The sequence below is a fragment of the Macadamia integrifolia genome, chromosome 11 (assembly GCF_013358625.1).
Source record: "Macadamia integrifolia cultivar HAES 741 chromosome 11, SCU_Mint_v3, whole genome shotgun sequence".
Classification (NCBI taxonomy): Eukaryota; Viridiplantae; Streptophyta; class Magnoliopsida; order Proteales; family Proteaceae; genus Macadamia; species Macadamia integrifolia.
This window is the reverse complement of record NC_056567.1, coordinates 1,413,727-1,437,450: the sequence shown is the minus strand read 5'-3', so window position 1 is coordinate 1,437,450 and position 23,724 is coordinate 1,413,727. Positions and strand designations below refer to the sequence as shown.

General features: G+C 39.4%; 2 protein-coding genes across 5 annotated transcripts in view; one reads left to right on the top strand and one right to left on the bottom strand.

The window, feature by feature from the left end:
- The first annotated feature begins 207 nt into the window (after positions 1-207).
- Positions 208-15,304, top strand: LOC122094126 (exocyst complex component EXO84C). The gene is made up of 7 exons (XM_042664818.1): positions 208-464; positions 2,662-2,756; positions 6,711-7,755; positions 8,249-8,773; positions 9,663-9,851; positions 14,464-14,600; positions 14,674-15,304. Exons 1-7 carry the CDS (start codon positions 369-371, stop codon positions 14,921-14,923), a joined length of 2,337 nt encoding a protein of 778 aa, XP_042520752.1. The 5' UTR covers positions 208-368; the 3' UTR covers positions 14,924-15,304.
- Positions 15,305-19,595: 4,291 nt separating this feature from the next.
- The window catches only part of LOC122093150 (protein ANTI-SILENCING 1), a 53,147-nt gene continuing 49,018 nt past the window's right edge, over positions 19,596-23,724 (bottom strand). For all 4 annotated transcript variants that reach the window (XM_042663414.1, XM_042663418.1, XM_042663416.1 and 1 more), the window contains 4 exons: positions 20,553-20,661; positions 20,352-20,468; positions 20,176-20,258; positions 19,596-20,081 (listed from right to left, as the gene is read on the bottom strand). In XM_042663414.1, coding sequence (XP_042519348.1) covers positions 20,208-20,258; positions 20,352-20,468; positions 20,553-20,661 — 277 coding nt within the window. In that variant the 3' untranslated portion in view covers positions 19,596-20,081; positions 20,176-20,207. The remainder of the gene's footprint in view (positions 20,082-20,175; positions 20,259-20,351; positions 20,469-20,552; positions 20,662-23,724) is intronic.

Genomic DNA, 23,724 nt, shown 5'->3' with positions numbered 1-23,724 from the left:
GAGGTATAACGTTGTTATCTTCTTTCCACACCATATAATACAAAAATGGGGGGAGTTAGCTGGCTCACCTGCGTGACCCCAACTAGAGACGAGAAGGAAAAATGTTAAATCAGAGGACACAAGCGTAAATAAAGCTTACATTAAGTCGAGTTTCAGTCTTCTTACAAACGGGCCGTACACAGTTTTCAAAATTTGTTCGTCCAAATCGGTCTCATAAGTTAAAAGATCCCATCCCACACGATAGCACAGGTGCAAGCCTACAATGGCATCCTGTGGACTTCTCTCCTCCCTCGTCTTCACGCTGTGAACGAAGAAACAGAAGGAAGAACTGAAGAAGGCGTTACTCTGTCAGATAGGGGAGGTGGAATATGGAGAGCAGCGAAGAAGACGACGATTTCCCAGTTCACGAGTGGATCACTCCACAATCGAAGATCGACGCCATTTACCAATCCAACACTGAAAAGGTTCCTCCTCTATTTTTTTTTTTTCTTTTTAATTTCTAATAGACTGGTGTGAACATACTTATCTTCGAGCTTAATCTCTGAGGGAAATCCATTTTCCAGTGTGGATCCTTTTTAGTTCAAGCTGAATCGGTGGAGAGATGGCACTTTGACAACATTATGTTTAATATGTTTTCTCTAGGTTGTTCTGTTCCTGTAGGGTTCTGTCGGTTTCAAGTTTAATCTGTGAAATCTAGACGTCTTATACGGTCTTTTCCCTGTCCCTTAGGCAGCATTGTAGGCGTGGTTCTTTAGATTTACTTGTATGCTGATTGCTGATGTATAATTAACCAAGAAGGTCAATTCAAATGTGGAATTGAGGAAAACATGCTTAAGATAAGATTTTTAATGGAAGAATGTGATGAACTTCTGTTTCCTTAAATGGGTTTGCTGCCTTATTTTCAGTTTTGTGTTTGAACCTTGAGGTGCATATTTTACTATGGAGGCAAAAGGTTTTCTAATCTGGAAAGGCGAATTATCTACTCCTAGTTGTGTCGCATGGAATAGCGACCTGAAAATTTGAACAGTTGGATATCTAGGAACTCATGGGTTGTCCCCATGTCAAATACTGGAATAAGATTCAATTGTGTACTATCCCATGTATGGCCATCCATCCTTGTATTTTTCAGCAGTTTGCGTATTGTTATGCACCCTCTTATACTTTTTGAAAGCTCTATTTGCCACTTGGCCAACTCCATTTGGGCTGAAACTTAACTCATGACTCATGAGCAGGAGACCTTGGGGTCTACCTGTCCACAAAATTTTAGCCGCATCTGACTTGCCATGTGGCAAGAAATTTATGTGCAGGACATTGTAGAGTCCCATGCCCTTTATTTTTTTTTTATTTTATGGATGAATAAATAAATTCATAATCAAGAAGAAAGAATATCCAAGGGGAGAGGGGGGGAAGGAGGCATAACCTCAACAGAAATCAAACACGAGAGGGTGACAACAAAACTAACCCCAGAGCAAAGAGCAACAAATAAAACCAAGGGGGAAGAGAAAAAAACCCAGAAGAAAGGAAGGGGGAGAACATCAAGGGGGAGGGGAAATGATGTCAACCGGTAGTCTCTAGGAAGCTGTGATATGTCTATTCATAGGGGTATTAGGAATCGGCCGAGGGTGAAGAGATCTAATTTTTGCGGAGACATCGAAGTAGATGGCTTTCCAAATCTTGTCCGTAGAACGAGAATTGGAGGACCATCTATGAATGTTACACTCCATCCAGATGCGGTTAATGGTAGCACAGAAAGCCAATTTTTCAACAGTGTCACAAATGGAAGAGCTACCAAAGGTCATATCAATCCAGACCCATTCCCTATCTAGAGGAAGAATGGATCTTCTGGAGGGCCAACAACTAGAGGACTCTTTTTCAAACCGAGGAGGAGAGGAGGGGGCAGGAGAAGAAGAGGTGAGTAGTGTCCTCGGAGCCATGAGGGTAGAGGCAGCAGGAGGGAGAAACAGGAATTTGACGATGGATGAGGAAGGACTGCGTAGGAAGACAGTTGGATAAGGTGCGCCAAACTGTAAAGCTGTGGTGAGAGAAATGGCGTTTGAACCAAACAATTTTGCGCCAGGGAGCTAGAGGCCCAGAAGATCTGACATAAGACCAAGCAGAGGCAGCTGAAAACATCCCGTTGGAGGAGGGAAGCCAAATACATTTACCTTCCCTTCCATGGTGGCCCAGGGGTGGGGGAGGGAGACAGGACCATAAGTCGTCTAGAGGAGGAGAGGAAGGAGAAGATGACCAGCCAGAGGGTAAGAAGATCGAGGACACAAAGGAAGAAATAAGAAGCCCTGCCCTTTATTATTATGTGGTCAATTACTCAGTTTTTCTGTTGTCTCCTAGTACTGTCACCTGAATGCACAACATGTTGCTTACACTAACAAATATGTTTCAGTTCTTGCGGAAGTTTGAATTGATGCTTTAAGTATCTAAGTATATTTCTGCAAATTGCATTCAGATACTGTTTGGATTTAGTTCACTGTTTTGTTTTGAAATAATAGTATAATGTTCTGGTTGTTCTTCTTTCAATATTTACAGGGTTTTGACCTAAATTCATTTCTTTGGTGGTCATTAATTGCATTTCGTAACTGATCCTTCTCATATTTTAGATGATAGCTGCAAGTTTTAAAATTATGAGTATCCATGTTTATGCAGGGGATCAGAAAACTATGCTGTGAACTCTTGGACCTAAAGGATGCGGTGGACAATTTATGTGGCAATATGCAATCAAAGTACTTAGCTTTCCTCAGGTATTAATTGTTGGAGTTCTCTCTTCACCATTAATCACCTACAAATTCCATGTGGTTATTTATCAAGAAAAAAAAATCTGTGGTTTTACCATAAAAGATAGTTTTCACGGCATCTAGGCGACCCAAGGTGTTGACAAGGGCCAAACTTCTCTTCAGCATCTCAAAATGATCACGCACCTGATTTTCTTTTGAGAATAGTTTCATGTCAAATTCTCTCTATCGTCTGCATTGGTCCTCCTTGGAGATAAACTCACTGATGTAACTGCAACAGAAAGATCCTCTCTAGGGACTATGCAGCCCAGTGAGTCATCCCGCAGCTGGGGCGACCTTGGGGCAAGCGCCCATGTGTTGGGGTACATGCCCGGGTCCTCCCGGCCATGTGACGGCTCCCTGGGCTCTGCTCCCTGGAGAGGATCCATACCTGTAACTACATCCCCATCTAGATGCTTACCGAACTCATTAGGATCATTTCTCGAGGAATGATTTTTTCTAATAATTCCTAGATGTGTCTGTATGCTTAAATAAGCATCCCCTGAAGTTTCATTGCAAATATCTTAGGATCTCTCGCATTTCTGTTGATTTTAAATTAAAATCTTGAGCCCTATATGCATACTTAGACAATATTTCAATTTCAACATATGAAAATATGTACTACAATCGGAGGAGTGTCCCTACTCCCTATCAGGGCTGTGTTTTAATTTCTTTGTTTTAGTTTATTTCTTTCCTAATGAGGTTAGATCATTGTTTCCTAGTGAGTTTGAACTTCTATTTTTATTCTTCTTGTTGGACAAGGAATCACCTTCATTGTATACTTGTAATTAAGTGGAGATATATAAATATGTTGGAGGGAGACTACTGTGAGTACCGATTGCTACTCTCTTATCAGCCTCTTCTTCCTCAGTCTCTCTCTTTCTCTCTCTCTCTCGTCTTGAATATGGTTACTAGTTTTCGATTCTGATATTGTCACACAACCATGTGGGACATCGGCTGTTCTAGTGATTTATTTTTTTGGAACTTTGGTATTAAGGGGCTGTCATTCAATGGAAAAATTTCTACATGGAACACATAGTGAAAGAATGCGTGGACTCAGGGTCTAGGAAAGGAGAATAGGATTTTCTGTAGAATTTGTGGACTCTTGGCAGATCTTGGCGCAACGGTGAGGTTGCTCCATTGTGACCTAATGGTCACGGGTACTAGTCGTGAAACAGCCTCTCCATGAAGCAGGGGTAAGGCCGCTTACATTATACCACCCCAGACCCAAAATGGCAGGAGCCTCGTGCACTAGGTATGCCCTTGTGTGGGATGTGATCCAGTTTTCCCAGCCCAAGCCCTCGTCACCTCGGTTTATCCCTTGCTGATGTCACCCACCTTTACTGTTCGGGCGGCTGACCAGCTTTAGGAGGGGAATTAGGGATGGCTAAATTTCAATGTCTACACCTTGTTGAGAACATTTTTGATTAACTTTAATTGGGTCCTTAGACTGATTAACAAGGAGAATGGATATAGGGGATCATGAGAAGTTGAATAAAGTTATGCATGTTGAAGATGTTCTTTTGGTTTCTAATTAATTGAGCATTGCTTTTGTATTGGAAATCAAGGATCATCAGCTATCATTTTTTATTAAGTTCGTTCATGAGGTCCTAAAAGCTGCTAACAAAAAGCTTGGATGGGGGCTATGTTGGACGGTTTTGTAGAGGGAGGTGATTGCTCAAAGTTTTCCTTATTATAGTTTGATGGAATTATGATTTTGAAAGGCATGCCTATTCAGTTAATTAAGATACACCTTGAGATGTTTCATGGTGGTTTCTGCAACAACAACTCAGCCTTTTCCCAACTAAATGTGGTCGGCTACATGGATCCGATCAAAGGCAACAACAGAAAAGTAAAAGTGAAAGGAAAGGAGCATGCCATAACAAAAAAACAGAAAATAAAATAAAAAAAACACGCCTAAAAAGGGTCAGGAACATGGATTCCTGCCTCCAAAAAGTTTTGTCCGAGGTCATACATGGGGCCAGACCTAAACTATGCATGTCTTTCCTCACTACTTCTCCTATAGTCATTTTAGGCCTGCCCCTAGCTCTCTTAGATCCTTCTATCTGAATCAGATTTTCATGGTGGTTTCACATGATACATCAATTGTCTAAGGTGAAATTTTCATATTTGTTTGGGTAGATTCCTTTGGATCTTAGGTGTGTCTTGGAATATCAGTCAATTACTTTAGGATATGGAAGTGTAACACTTTAAGCGACAATTAGCGTCATGTAGATCAACTACCATCCAAAGATGGCTAGTTATAATGGTGTACCCAGTGCATGAGGCTCCTGCCATCGCAAGGTCCGGGGAGGGTCATAATGTACGCAGCCTTACCTGCAGGGAGGCTGTTTCCCGACTTGAACCTGCAGCACTTGGTCGGAATGGAGCAACCTTCCAAAGATGGATAGTTATGTAAAAAGAAAATACATATTTCATTTTCTGGTGGTATGGTTATTAGCTGACATCAAGTCAACAGTGCTGGATGCTCAATGTTTCATTTTGCTTTTATAAGAGTGGGAAACATTGAGAGGGTGATGGAGGAATGGAGAGAGATCACCTACAGGAATAAAGGGCAAGCTGGAAGAGGAATATTACTATTGTTTAACAGAGATGATTGCCTACAGGAAAAACGTAATTTCCAATGGATTTGTGTCTGTATGTTTAGTTTTTAGTGTATAATGCTATTTTGATACCAAATTGGTGCAATATGAGTTCAAATTAGTTGTTATCTATATGAAGCCTATAGAGAAGAAAACACCATTATCTCTTGGAGGCAGATTTCCTTTGATTAGCAGTATGGTAATCCCGTGATCATTTCTGCTCACTTGTTCATTTGTAGTTTTTACTATTTTTTGTAGAGAATATAAGGTCAGAATGAGGAATTTTGTACATTTTGGTTGGTCTAGTTTGAGGTTAGGAAGTCTTATTCTGTTTCTTATTTTAGTTTTTTTTTGATATATCTATTTTGTGTGTTGCTTGCATCTCCTTCAATAGGTTTTTGGTGAGCGTTATATTTTAGTCAACTTCTATTCCAAGTTACCTCCCATCTCTAATATGTTTTAATGCTTTACAGCAATAATGTGATATGGATGTAGTGCCATGTGGTTGCTTTGGGTCTGCTTCCTCTTCTGGCACTTCCCCTGCTATTGCCTTCAAAAAGATCATGTAAAGGCATCTATGGGAGTATATTAGTAATACTAGAACCTCATGTATTTAAATACCATTCCAAGATTTATTTTTAAAACTCCATTTAAAAAGAGCCATTACCAAGCATTAGCTGGAGAAATTATTACTGGAGCATTCTGACACTGTTGTTTATCTCTCTCATTTTCTGCCGAGGATATGCTGCGAAAAGGTGTTTCTTGCTTCAGGCTCTGCAAACTTGATTCGTCGAATTTCTTTTGTTGTTTAATTTACTATTAATGATTCAAATAATTTTTCTTTTGGTGAGTGCTTTTCTTCATTGGCACAGATGAGAGGAATCCCTACACAGACAGACTATTTCTGCCATGTGGTGAACTGGCTTGGTTGGCCCCATTGTTAAATATTTGGACACCCTTGGACTACCCATATGTCAAATTTCATGGGCAATCTTAACCATGTTGCATCTACTTGTAGAACTTTATTTCCTTCTATTTCATCCATTGAACAAATTGTGTATTGGGTGCCCCCCTCCCTTTTCTTTTGGAGTAAAATTTGACTCATCGATTGTGTCATGGGATTTTGGGCTGAACTTTACCTCATAAACAGAGGGTGATGCCACCAATATCCCACAAAGTTTGAGCACCAATCAATCTGCCACTTGGCATATAAAGGTGCCCAGAGGTATACATGTATAGATTCCTCTCTATGGGTGCCTATGTAAATAAGTGTTTCTGTTAGTTTTTACAAGTCTCTTCACTAATATATAACCGTTTACAGGATATCAGAAGAGGTTGTTGAAATGGAGCAAGAACTGATTGAACTACAAAAGCATATATCTGCTCAAGGGATTCTTGTGCAGGATTTGATGAGCGGTGTGTGTCGTGAATTAGAAGAATGGAGCCAATCTAACCGCGATATGAATGAATCAGAGCAAGACCAGAAAGTCTTAGAAGTTCAGGATTCCTTGCCTAATGAAATGGAGGATCAGAAGCAGACATTTTTGGAGAATCTTGACATTCTCATGGCCGAGCATAAACTGGAAGAATCTATAGAAGCTCTAGTGTCAGAAGAAAGAAGCTGCCCCGAGCTCAATGATGCCGGGGATGCTTCATCTAACAAAACTTCTTCATATAAGTCTGCTTTTCTGAAAAGGAAGGCGATGCTTGAGGATCAGCTTATAGAGATTGCTGGACAACCATCAGCTAGTATTGTTGAACTCAAGAAAACTTTTTCTGGTTTATTAAGATTGGGGAAAGGTCCTTTGGCACATCAGCTATTTTTGAAAGCCTGTGGGTCTCGCCTTCTAAAGAACATTGAGGCTTTTCTGCCTTCTTGTTCCATCTACCCTGAAACATGCTCTGCAACATTGTCTAAACTTGTGTTTTCTGCAATCTCACTGACTACAAAAGAATCTGGTTTAATATTCGGTGATGATCCTTTATATACCAATAGAGTTGTGCAATGGGCAGAGTGGGAACTCGAGTCATTTGTGCGATTGGTGAAGGAAAATGCTCCCTCATCTGAAACAACTTCTGCTCTTCGAGCTGCAAGCATTTGTGTTCAGGCTAGTCTTAGTTACTGCTCAATGTTGGAGTCTCAAGGATTGAAACTTTCTAAGTTGTTATTGGTGCTTTTGCGCCCATACGTTGAAGAGGTCTTTGAGATGAATTTCAGACGAGCTAGAAAAACGGTTCTTGATTTGGTGGGAAATGATGAAACATTTCCGTTGTCACCTCAATTTGCATCTCCGTTATCTGCTGTTGCATCATCTTCAAATAATTTGCTTACTGAAAGTGGAATGAGATTCATGTTCATAGTAAATGTGAGTTTACCTATTTACTTTATAGTATTTGTTGAAGACATCTTTTGTAAGCATTGAAACATCCAAATTTTGTATCCTTCTGCTATGTTATATTCATTACTATTGCTGAAATTTTCATCCAGCTAAAAGATGGAGGGAATAATGAGAAAATGACAATTATTTGAAGTGCATTTATTAAATATTCATGTGTTCATGTTTCTTGTAGTATACTTGTGAAATATATCTCATGTTTCTTGTAGTATACTTGTGAAATGTATCACAATGTGGAATATGATTTAACTTCAAAGGCAGCACATACATCACAGTAACCCATTATTATTTCTTCATTAAGCACAATCATACTCTGACATCATTATCCATAAAAGTTTAGTCTTGATTCTGCAGTCCAATCTCTAAAACTCTATTTTTAACTCCGTCTTGATGACTTGCAGCCAAAATGTATCGCAATAAGCTAATAATAATTTTTACACGGATTGTGCATTTTCTTTCACAGGATATGGTGGAACAGCTTACACTGCCAGTTATTTCGCATTTTGGAGTAACTGTTTTGACCAGAATCTCTCAGCTATTTGATAAATATGTGGATGCTCTGATTAAAGCCCTACCAGGTCCCTCTGAAGATGAACATCTTCTGGAACAGAGAGAGGTGATTCACTTTAGGGCTGAAACAGATGCTGAACAGCTTTCGCTTTTGGGAACTGCATTTACTGTTTCTGATGAACTGTTACCAATGGCTGTATCAAGGATTTGGAGCACACACAATGAAAACAATGAACCTGGAAGTGGGTCTGCTGAAAACATAGTATCTTCTGTGAGTAATACCATAGAATTTAAGGATTGGAGGCGCCATCTCCAGCATTCACTGGATAAGCTTAGAGATCATTTCTGTCGGCAATATGTTTTGAACTTTATCTATTCTAGAGAAGGGAAAACAAGGTTAGATGCACGGATATACTTGGATGGTAAAGGAGAGGATCTGTTCTGGGACTCGGATGCACTGCCTACACTTCCGTTCCAGGTGATGCATTTTCTCTAGTTAACCTATCAAGTTTTCAAGTGAGGTTAATGTGTAGTTCTAAAAAAACAAAAGTGAGACCAAAACTGACTGGGAGGCAGATGCTTTTCCAGTTGCTACTTTGTTTCTTAGGCCTTGGAAGGCTAGAAACACCATTTCTTCTAAAGTTACCTGTGTCAGCCAGTTTAATAGACATGATGCTTGATACATCCAAAGAAAAATCTTACCAAAATTCTGGTTGGTTTTCTCTAGTGTTTAAGGGGAAGAGTTTTCTGTCTAGAAGCACGGCTCCTGCGCCAGCACGAGAGCCAATGAGACTGCCCATGAAAGCATCAACATGCGTGGGATTTTTATCTTTCATAAGGGGCGGGCCAGTAATTTTGCAGGGGCCTGTGGCTGCGTGCAGGATCCATGCTCCTTTTTCCCAGTATTTAAATACCAGTTTTAAACAATTATTTTCTCGAGGGAATTCATCTTTGATTCTCAAATATGGATTCAAAATTACATCCCGTTCATGACAACATTAATTAAGCTATGCATGAATGTATTGGACAATACTTTTTGGAAACAGTTCTGTAGCCTTTACCAAGGACTTGAGCAGATTCTCTATGAAGGGTGTACCCAGTGCTCAAGGCTTCTGACAGTGTGGGGTCTGGGGAGGATCATAATGTAAGCACCCTTACCCCCGCTTGACAAAGAGGCTGTTTCCCAACGAACCAACCTTACTGTTGCACTGAGGTCCGGCCTCTGAGCAGATTCTCTATATCATTAAAAAATATGTAGCATGATACAGTTGCTTTTCCTTGATCACCTTTTCTAGCATGTTCCCATGTGATGATTGCTGTACCGGTTGAACTGGCAGAGATAATGACATTTTGTGCCATTACTGCAGGCACTATTCGCAAAGCTGCAGCAGTTAGCAACTGTTGCTGGTGATGTATTACTAGGTAGAGAGAAGATACAGAAGATTTTGCTAGCCAGGGTGACAGAGACAGTTGTTATGTGGTTATCTGATGAGAAGGAGTTCTGGGATGTGTTCGAGGATGATTCAGCTTCCCTCAAGCCACTTGGGTTGCAGCAGGTATATCATGTCTTAGAAATTCAAAATTATTCTTTATGTTGTTGAAAATGCTTCTGTGGCCATCTAGAGATTTTTCTACAATAGTAAAGCTATTTTGAGCTACATGGGAGTGGATTTGTTACAATCTATGCACTGGTAAAAAGGTGACCCTTTGTTTTTGCCCCGCCAAATTTGATTACACCTGTCAACCACGTGGCATGCAATGTGTTGAGTTCTACCTTCGGTATTTCTAATCATCAGACCTTTTTTTCGCCCCCAAGAGGTTTAATGCAGAACCATTTTTTTGAAGATCTTATGTTACCATGTTGTGTGACCTTATTGATTTGGGCTAAAACCTACTACATCAGTGGGGGTTGATGTGGTCTAACTTGGTGCCGGTGACCATCCAAGGGGTGGCACTCCTGCTCTACTTGACAATCCATGGTTGTGATGTTGAACCACTTGTTACTGTCAGTGCAAAGAATCATGATGTAACCCAAACCTCAACGTCTAAGAGTGTGAGAATATTTTGTTGAAGCAAGAGTGAGATGTATTTTGCACCTTTGAACTTCCCCTTTCTCTCCCTAGCCCTGAATAATAACATAATTTACTAATTGTACCTTCTTTTGTTCTTTCTTCAGCTTAATTTGAAAAGAGAAACACTTTCTCATCTTTTCCCTTGGTAATAAATAGTAATATCTAGAAAAAATTTTATAGTCTGCAACTGTCACAAAACTAAAGAGAAAACAAAGCAGAACCTATGAAGAGAGAGAGAGAGAGAATGTAATAACACTGTTGAACAACGATGGATTTAGAATGTAGTCTATCGTGGTCCTCCACCTTTATAAATATATATATCTAGCTAGCAGCTACTCCAAGTAGGAAACCTACTAAAGTACAAGTACAACTCTAGTTACAAACTAATAATGAAACTAAAATATAAACACATGAGGAGACTGAACCATAAACATTTCACAATATGGACACTCCCCCTAAAACCATAGTTGTCATGGCGCCAAGGTGAACCAAGGTGTTGGAGGGCTACCTAAGCGCTTAGGCAACAAGGCGACCAATTGTTATTATTTATTTTTCCTCTTTTCTAACATTATTTAGTATGCTACATATACCTTGTATCATAAAAAATCAACATTAAGCCACATCAAATCATAAAAAATCAACATTAAGTCGCATTAAGTCTTCAAAAATCAAAATTTAGAGAAATGTTATTGTTCTATAATAAGTTTGAGTGGTTAAATGGTTTTATTTTTACATGAGACTTGTTGCATTAGGTATAGCAATAAACTAGCTTTCCAACAAGTCTAAGATTACTTAAATTTGAGTTGTAATGATAAAGTTATGTTTTAGCAAACTTATTTTAAAGTGCGTGAATGCTGTTAAAGTCACCTGAATGAAAATAATTTTATGAACATCAAAACAGAAGGTTATTTTACCGGACTCTTTCAAATGTTTCACTTTGTCTTTTTTTTCATTTCACTTCACTTTAACAATTGAATATCTTAATGCATTTTACATCTTACCAAAGTACAGAGTGGTTGGCAAACAATTTTCTATTGAGGAGTCAAGGTTGGAAAGGAATTAAATATAATTTAATCCATAATATGACCTGCTAATATTCTTCTGGGCTTGAATTTATTAAAATAAGTAATTTTCAATTTCTGGCTATGGCTCATTTGCTTGGACATAAGCATTTTGAATAGGATCTAAACCATTACTTATGCACACTAGAGTGGAAGGGGGAATGATAGGGAGGGGGGTGTGTTTGAATTTTAAAAGTAACTGCAAGCGTACCGATCAGTGTAGCTAATGGGTCGAACATAAGGAGATCAGCCACTTTATTTTAAGCTTCTTCTAGTAATGCGAAAGTGCATAGATTAATTATGGTGATCTATTTCTAACTACCGACCTAACAAAAATGCATCTAAAGCGTCCTAACCAACACATCTAGGGAAATTGTAATTGAAATTGCAATAAAAATTGAACGACCTAACCATTCACATCTAGGAATTTAAGTTATCAAACCACGCAATTAAACTGAAAGTAAAAGTGCTAAAAAGTAAATAATTAAAATAAAAAGGGGAAAAAACTAGAGAGGCACACAAGTAGGTATCTCTACTTAGCCCGAGGGATGCACCATAAACAATATGAGCTTCCCTACTTGACCAGAGAGTACTCTTACAAGGGTTTTGCTACTTGGCTTTAGGGGAAGGGATGTAATGTAAATAATCAAAATAAAAGGATGTTTCCATAGCTAGAGAGGGGCAAAGCCAATGCATAATCTAGCCATGAACCTTGGGGGAAAGGGAAAGCATCAAAGTAAAAACTGAAATTTAAATCCTACTTTAAGAATGAAAGGGTAGCAAGAAGAGGGAATGAGAGGGGGGTGAGAAGACTACTGTAGAAGCCTACTTACTTGAACTTAAAAACTTGATTGAGATTTGGAATAGTACTAGTACTAAAAACCAGATCTGGAATAAACCAAATCTGAAATTGCTAGTATTAGAGAAAACAAATCTGAAGAGAAAAATTGAACTTGAAAGACATGCTCCATAGCTTGTTCTTGTCACCTAGAACTAGAAATTAAAATTATTACACCTTTGAATAACTTGAATAACATTAACCATAAAAATAAAAAATAAAAACATTGTATTCATGAAATAAAAACCAATTACAAAAGTGTTTAAAGTAAGAAAAACTTAGAAGAACTAGAACTAGAACTAGAACTAGAAGGAGAGCACAACTAAAAATTAGAGAAAAAGAAAGCAAGAGAAGGACAACCCTTTAGGGTTTGGTGGACTCCCTTTTATAGGGAATAGGGGAGAGAGGAGGACGTCCAATCCCTCTTGGACAATTTTGATGAGGTGGAAGGGGAGAGAAGAGATAAAATAGGAAAGAAGGGAGAGGGACGATTTTTTTTGTTTTTTCCCTATTTTTTTCTCTTTTTTTTTTTTTTCTTTTTCATTTGTGCACACAATCCCTTACATGATTTTCTTTCCTTGCTTTGAAGATTTGGACATCTTTGTTGATGATGTGGAGGAGAGAGACACGATTTGGACAGGATTTATTTCTCTTTTCTTTTTTTCTTTCCTTTTTCTCTCTCTCCTTGCGCAAGAAACCCCTTTGGCTGACCTCTATTCCTTGCTTGAATCAATTGTGATGAGTAGGAGAGAGAAAATTTTCTAAAAAAATATAAAAAAAATGGCAGCCAAGAGGGTCGAATTTGAGACCTCCTAATAAGCAAGGGATTTTGCACACAATTCACCAACTACACTAGGTAGTTACCAAAAACGAATCTTCAATCACTTAAGGGTGTGGTCCATCGATCCTTGTTGGCATTTTAGAATATTCCTTATACCCCTGGGACAACTACAGACGGGCTGGTTCTACATCTCGGTTCAGTTCTGATCCATTATTCTTTTTCTGGCCCGAAAAGAATAATCACTTGTACGGGTGACCAAACGGATGTGTACTTTTAATTGAACGCGTCCATCTTGCTCAGAATTTTGTCCTCTTCGCAACTATGAAAAGAAACAAGACCTCTTTCGTGTAAAATTGGAGATATAGCGCTTGATAGTCCTTAAGGTCTTGAAAATATAAAACTTGCAAAAAGAGCGTAAAACCCAAAGTAGCTCCATTCTAAATATGTAAAATGCATGTTTTACTACCCTAAATTTCACACATAAATGGGCTCATCGGGGTGGAACACACTAAATACGAACTCACACACCCATGTGACAGGAGTCGATTCACTGACCTACTGGCGCTTGCTCTTCAAGCAGCTGCAAGCTAGTGCACTAGGCACTGGATTTACGAATGCATTGCAACAGTGGTATTTTAGTGTGAATAAATGAAAGAGCAGTTACTAGCTTTCAGTGAATATAAAAAATGGGAAAGCTCCTTTTCCTGTACCCAGGGCAAACTCTTCACCCATCGAAATGCAATGATGGGCATTGGCTGAAGATATTCTTCACCATGGGTGAAGGGAAGCTAGTTCCTAAAAAGAGGGAAAAATGACTTCTGAAGGAACATATAGAAATTTAGGAATCAAGGAAAAAGTTTTATTCTAGGAAGTATTGTAGAAGGGAATGCTGAAGGAGCAGAGTTGAATATAGGAATCAGAGGTGTGTATAATTCCAACGTGCAAAAGATATTCTTTGTGCTGCTTCTTTGGATTTGTGGCTCAGAATGAAGCAAGCCTGCTTGCTTATGGTGTTGCTCTGGCTAGATGTGTTAAATCCTAAGCTGGTTCAGTTGGCAATGCTGTGTTGTTGCCCGGACTTGAGATCAAGTCCCCCATTTCTTTTTTCACCTTGCATGATATGCACTGCCTCCCTATCACATGTCTCGTGTAGCTCGTGCTGCTACGCCTTGTACCACTCATTGGAATTATAGATCAGATGTGTCAAATCATTAGTATTATACAGTCATATTGCAGATATGCAACATAACCTACGGTTTGTGATTCCTTTGATCTCTGATATTACGATTTCCAGGAAGACCAAAAATATGAATTTTGTTGGGAATCACATTTTACATTAGCCGACACCTGCTATAGCTCTATATTGTATTCCTTTTCCCCCTCTTCCTTGACCTCTAATAAAACTTTGTTTTTCAGCTGGTTCTTGATATGCACTTCATTGTTGAGATTGCTGTTCGTGGTGGTTACCCATCTCGACACGTGCATCAAATTGCATCAGCTATAATTGCTCGTGCAATAAGAACCTTCTCTGCAAGAGGTATAGATCCACAAAGGTATGTATTTTTGCATTCCGCACAATTTCTACTTTTGCCTCTGTTTTGGAAATTAGAACTGGTTTTGTTGCAGTGCTCTTCCCGAGGATGAGTGGTTTGTTGATACTGCAAAAGGGGCAATAAACAAGCTTCTGCTGGAGACTTCTTCTGGATCTGAAGTGTCAGAAACTAATGAAGAACATATTAATATACATGACGAAGTCGGCTCTGATTCTGATGACACTATATCGTGCCCCTCAACCGTAGAATCATCTGAGTCTTTTGCTTCAGCAAATATGGATGAGAGTGAAAGCCCGATGTACTTCACAGATCCTGAGGTTTGAACAAGATACAGTTCAGCAAACCATGCAATGGCACTTAAGCATGTTAAGTGGAATGAAGACTGAAAGCCCAATGTACTACACAGATCCTGAGGGTTGAACAAGATATAATTCTGCAAACCAGGCAATGGCACTTAAGCATGTTGAGTGGGAGATTGGCCAGCTTTCTCCAACCGTGAAGCATACACAATGGGATTTTGGGAAATGTAGGTGGCTGTAGGGCTAAAATTTTATTTAGAATGATTCAAATTCAGTTAATGTAGTTTTTTTTTTTATATTCTTCATCTGTTGTCTACCCAAGTACAAGAGGAGTCTGTACAGTAGCGAAGTTTCATTTACAGCTGCCATAGGAAATATAGGTAAAAGTTTTGCTCTGCTGGACAACTTCATCTCTAGATCTCACTGCTCCTCTCATTAGTTTTTTAACTGGGATAGCTTTTTTCTAGTTTTGGTTGATCCTAAACATAATGACTTACATAAGAAACTTACCTTGACCCGCGTGTGGTTTACTTCTTACTCTTTCTACCACTAAAGATGCTATAGTGCCTAGCAGAAGTAACCAGAAGGGAGGGAAGTCATTGGAAATGTAGAAGTGACAAACCAACCCAGGGTTTTTTTTAAAGTTAATCGACCCCTAGAACACTAGACTCGATCCTCAGATCCAACCCCCCCCCCCCCCCCCCCCACCCCAGACTAAAAAAAAAGGAAGAAAAAAAGAGTGTATAGGTTTTTGTAGGTGTGAATCGGCTGTCTTGAATTGCTTGGAATCAGGATCAGTTATGCCCGATTCCAATCTATATCGGCCGATTCACCTATCAGATCAACTTTTCCTTGCTCAGATAGGAGGGAAAATGTCTGAAGTTTGATCCACGGCCTTTACACACTTCATAGGTATCCATTGGTTGTATTCACTACCTTTTTTTTGGGTAAAAGTTGTAGTCACTACTTTCACCCTTCCGCATGACAAGACTAGACATGCCTTTGGTATACATTCTTAAAGTTCTAGGTCAATAATCCATTTTAAGAAATCACAACAAATGCAATTTTAAGTTCAAAAAGTTTCTTTATATGATTCTTCATTTTCAGTGTATAGCTGGTTAGTTAGTTCTCTTTAACCATAATTTAGAGTTAAATCTTCAAGGGAAAGATGCTCAATAAAATGTTGTGGTTGGGTAAACAATCTTTATTCCTTAGAAGAACCTGTTTCAAAATTTTACCCATCTTCTTGTTTTTTTTGGGTAAAAATTTTTACACATCCACCTAAGGGTGCAATGGTAAAACTGATTCTGTTTCCTAATTTTGATGTACTTTTAACCATGGTCAATAAGTCAGATCCAAAGGGTCAACCCTATTTTTTACCTAAGGGTGCAGTGGTAAAACTGGTTCTACTCAGCAATGAATTGCAAGAATTTGTGGATCTGTGGTCAACCCTATTTTTTATCTAAGCAGTTAAAATTAGGGTGAGGGTTCTCGAAGCAAGTGGTATATAGGGGAATTCATCAATAAGGTATATGACAAAAATTATTTGAGGAAATTAGACTCGGTCTACCTTCAATCTTGAAATGGTGACAAGGACCACACCAGAAAAGCATATCGTATGCATATCTTATTGGATGACATAAGATATGTTTTCCCAAATCTGTCGGAGGTCTTGGTCCATGAGACTAAGACCCAGAACAAGGCCCTCCTTTTGAAGCTAGGCTGGCGACTCATTACTGAGGAACATTCAATGTGGGCCAAAATTCTTAAGAATTAGAACTTCCCCAACGAACCAGTATTTGATCCAATGACACTGAAGAAGAGAGGATCTATAACTTCGAACAATGTTGTAAGTATCCTCCCAACTTCAAAGAAAATGATCATTGAGAAAAATGGGAAGGGAAACAATACCAAATTTTGGACAGATCCATGGATACCAACTATTCCCAACTTCATTAACCACCGGCAACTCTACCACTCCTCACACTTTAACTTGGGTTGGTGACTTTATTATGGGAAATGTTTGGAATACAAGTCTTGTAACTTAAATGCTTCACCTCACCCAAATAAATGATATTTTGCAAATTCCGATTTCATTATATAATGACAAATGTTGTCACCTCTCCAAAAAAGGGGTTCTTAGTTCTTACCAACTTGCGAATTATTTTAGAACTAATTCTTCTACTAAATTAATTGGATGCTCAAACAGGTATGCTTGTTTGTCTCTATGCTCTCATTGGTGACGATTCTTTTGGAAACTCAAAATACATTCAAAATTTAAGATTTTTTTCTGCAGAATAGCTCATGACAGAATTCCCACCATACTAGAGAAATGGATGGGTGTAGATCCAACTTGAAGGTTTTGCAGTAACCAACAGGAATCCATTCAGCACATCTTTCTCTCCTGCAAATACACAGAATTTGGGAAGCTGGCCCTGGTACGATTCCTGGTTGTGATTTGAATAATTTCATCACTATTTTTATTATCACATGCTAGTATCTTTGGACCTATCATAATAAGGCTATTTACGCTCATATTAAACCTAATACATTTGAGGCAATAGACTGCCCATTCTTATCAATCTCCAATTCAAAAGGTGACTCCAACAGTCCAACTCATAATTGCATATTAGTTCTGAAAAATGTGTCATTATTTACTAATTATATATTGGCGGGAAAAAAACCAGCCTTCTGTATGGCGTAAAGCGAACTAAAAACCAAGGTACATTCCTGCAGTGCAAGGAAGACTCGAGGAGCGGCATGTCATTAGAAACCAAATGCATCACAATTGAATGGATAAAAATCCTCTGCAATTCCCATCTCATGCAATTTTGTGCAATACCCCCTGCAGAGGTTGACACGTGGACATTCCGGATTGAACGGCTAAGATTAACCTTCCAATGAAACAACCCAAAACCATGGTTCTCCAACTTAAACCGAACCGAGTCGACTATTCAAACCCAATCGGTCAGGTTTTAATTCAAAACCTAAGAGATATGTATCCATTTCCTCTCTCGACTCTCAACTCTCTCTCTCTCTCTCTTTCTCTCTCTCTCTCTGTTACGGCTCTCCTCTGCCCTAACTCTCGACTCTCAACTCTCTCTCTCTCTTTCTCTCTCTCTCTCTCTCTCTCTCTCTCTGTTACGGCTCTCCTTCTCTGCCCTAACTCGCACAACAAACTCCCTGCTCCCTGCTCCCTGCTCCCTGCTCCCTGCTCCTTGTTCCTTGCTCTCTCGAGACTCTCTCTCCCTGCTCCATTTCTGTCCTAGAGGAAGATTTCTACGTTTTCCTACATTTCTTCTTCTTTTGGGGTTTTGAGTGGGTTGGTCTTTATTTTCTTTTGGGGAGAAGAGTTTGCGAGTGATTTTTCAGGAGGGAAAAAGAAGCGATTCTGGAAAGCGGCATGGAGCTTAGGGTTTCTCCCATGGGAGACCCTGATCGGTATGGTAATGGTGATCGGCGGAGGCCAGGTCCTAGCGGCAGCGAGGAGTGCAATGCTGGGGGTGAGAAGGATAATCGAAGGCAGCCTTTGATTACACAATTTTGGAAACCATGTCCAAGATTTGTGGATCCTAAGACGACAAATACTAATGGAGGTATACCTGAACGTTCTGGCGGTGAAGAGAATGTGGTTGATGGAGGACCGAGGCTCAGACCAGTAGGAGGTGAGAGAGGGGACGGTGCATAGCGCGAGTCTTATGCGAACGTAGTAGGGGGGTTCTGCTGATTGTGGAGGACCATCTTGATCCGGTGTATGCAGGGAATTCAACAAAAATCATCATACCCCAAGATGCGTATGAAGAACGGTTGGGATTATACCGGTATGCATTAATTGGCAGGGTGAACTTTGGCTATACTTCGGTGGATTCTATAAGGAAAGAGGATACTGATTCTTGAAATCTGAAACCCAACTTCTAAGAAATAGATAACTTCTAATTAAACCCAATCTAGAAATCAGATCTGGTTGAAACTTCAATCGAATCACCCTCTTGATAGTCTTAACCCTAAAATCTCACCCTTAACAGGAAAAACATTGTTGAACTGGCGGGAGAAATAGTGTAACAGCGGCACAAAAATGACTCAAAACCAGAAAAATGCTTAATGTATCAGCGATTGCTTCATGCATTGAGAGAGACTGAGAAACCGACTTTGGGTAACCCTGAACAACCTTCGCGAGAGAGAAGACTGATCCCCTTCGGCTGCAGGTAAATCCCTAACAGAGCTTCGACCTTGACCGGGAGCTTGGGTGCAACGGCGCTAGGGCTTTTTCCTTCGTGAGCAGAGAGAGGTGTGAGTGACAAAGAGAGGGGTGACAGCGTGTCGTGCCAGAGAGGGCAACCAGAGAGAGGTCCGGTTTGATCTACTGATACGGTTTGGTTTAACTGTGGTTCACAGTTTTGGGGTTGTTTCAACCAACAATCAATCTGAATCGTTCATTTCACTTTGTCCACGTGTCAACCTCTGCAGGGGGTATTGCACAAAATTGCATGAGATGGGAATTGCAGAGGATTTTTATCCCAATTGAATGCATCAGGCTAGAGTGTCATCTCACTTTGATCAAGTCTTGTAACAATTCTATCCAGTTGTCAGCTTTCGGATTAAAACCTATAGGCATCTGCATCTCAAGTGTATATCCATAAAACCCACTGGGCATCTGTATCCACCTTTTTCTTTTGGCATGTAATCTGTACCCAACTTTTGACAGAATGATGGTAAGTCCAATCCTCATTAAACTAAGCTGCACAAGTTAACAGTAATCAATATACAAACCAAAGTTCCCTTGGGAGCGTCCACATATGGTACAAGATACAAAAATGCGTACACCCTATCCAATTTTTTTTCCTGATCAAAAAGAATTGTGGCCATGATTCTTTCCAATCTTTTTCCATGAAGAATGCTCGGAACAAATAATTCCCTCAGCAGCAAACATGTCGAAGTTCTGGAGCACAAAAATCTGCCATACAGAAACCTTATAGTTGAAACAACTGTGATTCTCATTTTACTTTGCTCCCTTTGTTTCCGACATCACATAAGACAGAAATGTAGTTGTCTTTCCTCACTGGATACTGTACCTTCTCTTGGAGCTTCTAACAGAACCACATATTAAGGCAAGCTGTAATTTCTTCGAGTGATGATGAAGTGAAAATCTTAAAAAATCTGCTTGCACTCTTCAATGGAGGTGCTGCACGGAAAGGTCAAAAGTCAACAGAAATCAAGAATGACAACTTCTCCAACCTCATATGGCTAAGGGAAAGATCACCCGAAGGGGATTTTACCAAATGCGTCATCAGCATGCTGCAGCTGCTGCTCACTTGGACTTGAGGTTGCCCTTAAGCTTCTTCAGCTCATCCCCATGCCGCTATCAAAGAATAACCATTTTAACAGGTAATGAAGCAAAATCACAATGTAAAAAAGCCACACAAATACAGAATTAGATGTGTTGTCATAGGACCTTATACAAAGCCTTCCACCAGTTTTCGGATCTTGCTTGCAGCAATCTCCATTCCATGGCCATATCATATTCAATTGTGTTGGGCTGAGAATAGTGCGATGTCGATACTGCTCGCTTCTGGTAAATCAGGTATAGTGAATACAAGAAAGAAGAAATACAAGAACAATAAAATGAATTGAAAAGAAAGGAGCATAAACACACCATTTCCTCCCTCTGCATTTGAGGTCTAAGTTTTTCAATGAAGATATGACCATAAAATGTGCATGGCGTCCCTGGCATGAGAGGAGTTACTCTGCTGCCAACTAGAGGGCTGGAAAATAAGCAAAGCCAAAATATTAGGGGGAAAGAAAAGAAAAAGCAAAGATCAAGATTCACAAGAAATACCATGGATGACATTAAAGTGACAACTGAAAGTTGATGTGTATGGAGTTTTGCATCTATATGTAAAATATAAAGACCATATCATGATGATAAATACTGATGAGAGGAAGGGGCTGACTTTTTATCTGCTGCATGTAACGACAGAGGGAGATGACGGGATTCAAAATAAAAATTAAGCAAGCATAATCCATAAAATAACTGAATATTTTGGAATCATATGATTGTCCAATACATGAAATTTGGACAAAATCTCCAAGTTAGGCAGGAACACCAATGAGAATAACATATAGACACTGAATGTTGTTAATATGACAGCCAAAAGATTGGCGACATCAAAAGCAAAACAAAATTACCACTTGAGGCAGTTATTACTGATAACAGCATCGATCCTAAATCTGGGGAACCAGGATGGGCAGCAGTAGTCATATCTAATCATCGATTTACCTATGTACATATGGACTTTGCATTTGCAGGTAGTACTCAAGAAGCCTAGGTACAAAGACTCCAAATAGGTTTCTCTGGAGCTTTTTTGGCTGGATTTTCAACAGAAGAATTCTGGACAGATTCAAAGGAGAAGGAAAATTGGCTGATGCATCAGGACGATGACTCTGGCCATGGGAACTCTTCACATATTTATATGATATTAAATGTTCTTGTAAGCTGCAAAACTCTGTGTTGGTTGTAAAAAAGGATCGGTTTATAATTAGCATAGCCATGGTCACGCAGGTCATGCTAAGACTTGTACATATGCTGTCCTGTAGGATTTTAATAAATTTGCTTTAAAAAAAAAAAATTACCACTTGAGAATACACATCAATTAAATATCACAGATAATCAAACAAAGTTCAGTTAAAATATAGTAAAATAAATCAGATTGAGGCAAAATTTTCTCTAAACAAGAAAACCTATTCAAAATGGTAGTGGCCGAGCCTACAGGCAGTTGACCGGCTAAAAGCCTCGGTCGATCGGCACCTGTCCGGTCGATGTGTCCAGTCGCCCGGTGCCAGACCGGCTGGTTGACAACTGTCACCAACGGCTAGTTTTTGTCCAATGGCTCTTTGGCGGTCGACTGGCTACAGATGGTGGTTGACCAGTAGACCCAAAAAGTGACTGTTTGAGTGAGATTTCTTGCCTATTTTTGTCCCCTAATCTCACCAATAAATACTACTAATGCTCTTAGTTAATTAACAATTAACACCAACCATTAGAGCAACTTCTTGAGAGCAACTGAAAGTCAAATCACTTTACATCTTCGTTGAGCTATTAGTGAACTTTAATATTACAAGTGAAGCTCAAAGTCTTCCACCTTAGTGTTGATTTATCAAAGCCTAGTGAAGACTATAGAACAGTGCTTCTTACTCATTCTTGCATTCATATTGCACCACACAAGAGGTAACTCTTTATCATTCCACTTCTCTATTTCAGATTACATTAGTTTAGACTACACTTAGGCTTGAGTAAGGATTCTCTTATCCTCAAGAGATTGTAAGGTCCCTCCCGACCTAGAAAGAGATTGTAAGATGTCTCTCTACCTGTAAAAGAGATTGTATGAATTCACTTATCCTGAAAAGATTCTGTAACGGTTTTCTCCCTACCTACTGTACTAAAAGGGAAGAACTAGTGGAGTAACTTACAAGTGGAACTTTTAGGAGTGAACTAGACTCGGATTGAGTCGAACCACTATAAACCTTGGTGTTGTGTGATTGTATCTATCTTAATTATTTCGCAATTTTTATTTCACAATCACATTTGGAATCGTTAATCGAAAAGGTTTTAAAATCCACTAGTATAGCCTATTCAGCCCCCCCCCCCCAAAAAAAAAACTCTAGGTTATTTCAGACATATTAGACTTCAATATTCAACTTAATAGGGAACCACTCATCTGTCTAACAGTAAGAGCTCAATAGAAGAGGCACATAAAAAAAATTTCCTTCAGACCTTGTCAAAAGCTGGAGTTAGAAATTGAACGAGATGGAGGTTTTCCTTTAGCTATTTGAGGAAAAGTAATAATCAAGTCCACTTGATGTCTACATGTAATTCTCAGCAATACACACACAGCTGTTTGTACCTAGAAATCTGAAGCCTGGTATAAGACTCCTTCCCCATCCACCTAACCTAAGACCATACAGTCCAGTTGTTCACCGAATGGCTGAAGCTCCAAATTTTATTGATTGCTTACTCTTAGATTTTTTTCTCACTCGGTCACTCCCCACAGCTTCTTTTATGTTCAGTCTTAGCCTATCTAGTATTGCCTCACTCTCACAGTTTCACTTCCTTTTATATGGCGCTTTCTAATCAAGCATGTAACAAGTGATATCCTCTCCTTCCTTAAAAGTTTCCTCACTCTCACTGCTTTTATGTTGCTCTAAATATCCTCTACTTCACTTTTCCACCTCTGTCAACCATAGTTGTCAAGGCATCGCCTTGGCGTCCAGGCATTTTTTTAGGGGCAGGGCGAGGAACGCCATTGTGTACGTAGGAAAGGCAGTCACCTTTGGTGTTAAGGCGTAAACAAGGCATCGCCTTTGGCGCAGTGGACGACTTTGTACGAAAGGCATACGCTTTGTGTTTTTTTTTTTCCTTCCACCTAAGTATTTGTTTTTTATATTCTAATTGTAAACTTTTCATTTGATGATGTACAGGTTTTTAAATGATGTGAGATGCATGGAATCATTTTACCCCCTTAAGTGAATAAAAAAAAGGTTTGGTGGTGGGGGGAAACATAACGTGAAAGGGCGAGAATTTAAAACCCTCCAGGCCTCCACTGTTTCTCTCTCTCTCTGTCGATTAAGATCTCTACGCCTCTAAACCTAGAGAACCTGCGCTGGATTCATTGATTCAACCGATTGATATTGAAGTTGGACTTGGCTGAAATCCCTCATTCCCTCCTCTGTTTCGACTTCAGGTATGTTTGCAATCAATTTTTTTTCCCTCCTTCCTTCTTCGTCTTCTGCTTCTTCGTTTGTGAGTTGCAACTGGTTTTTTTTTTTTT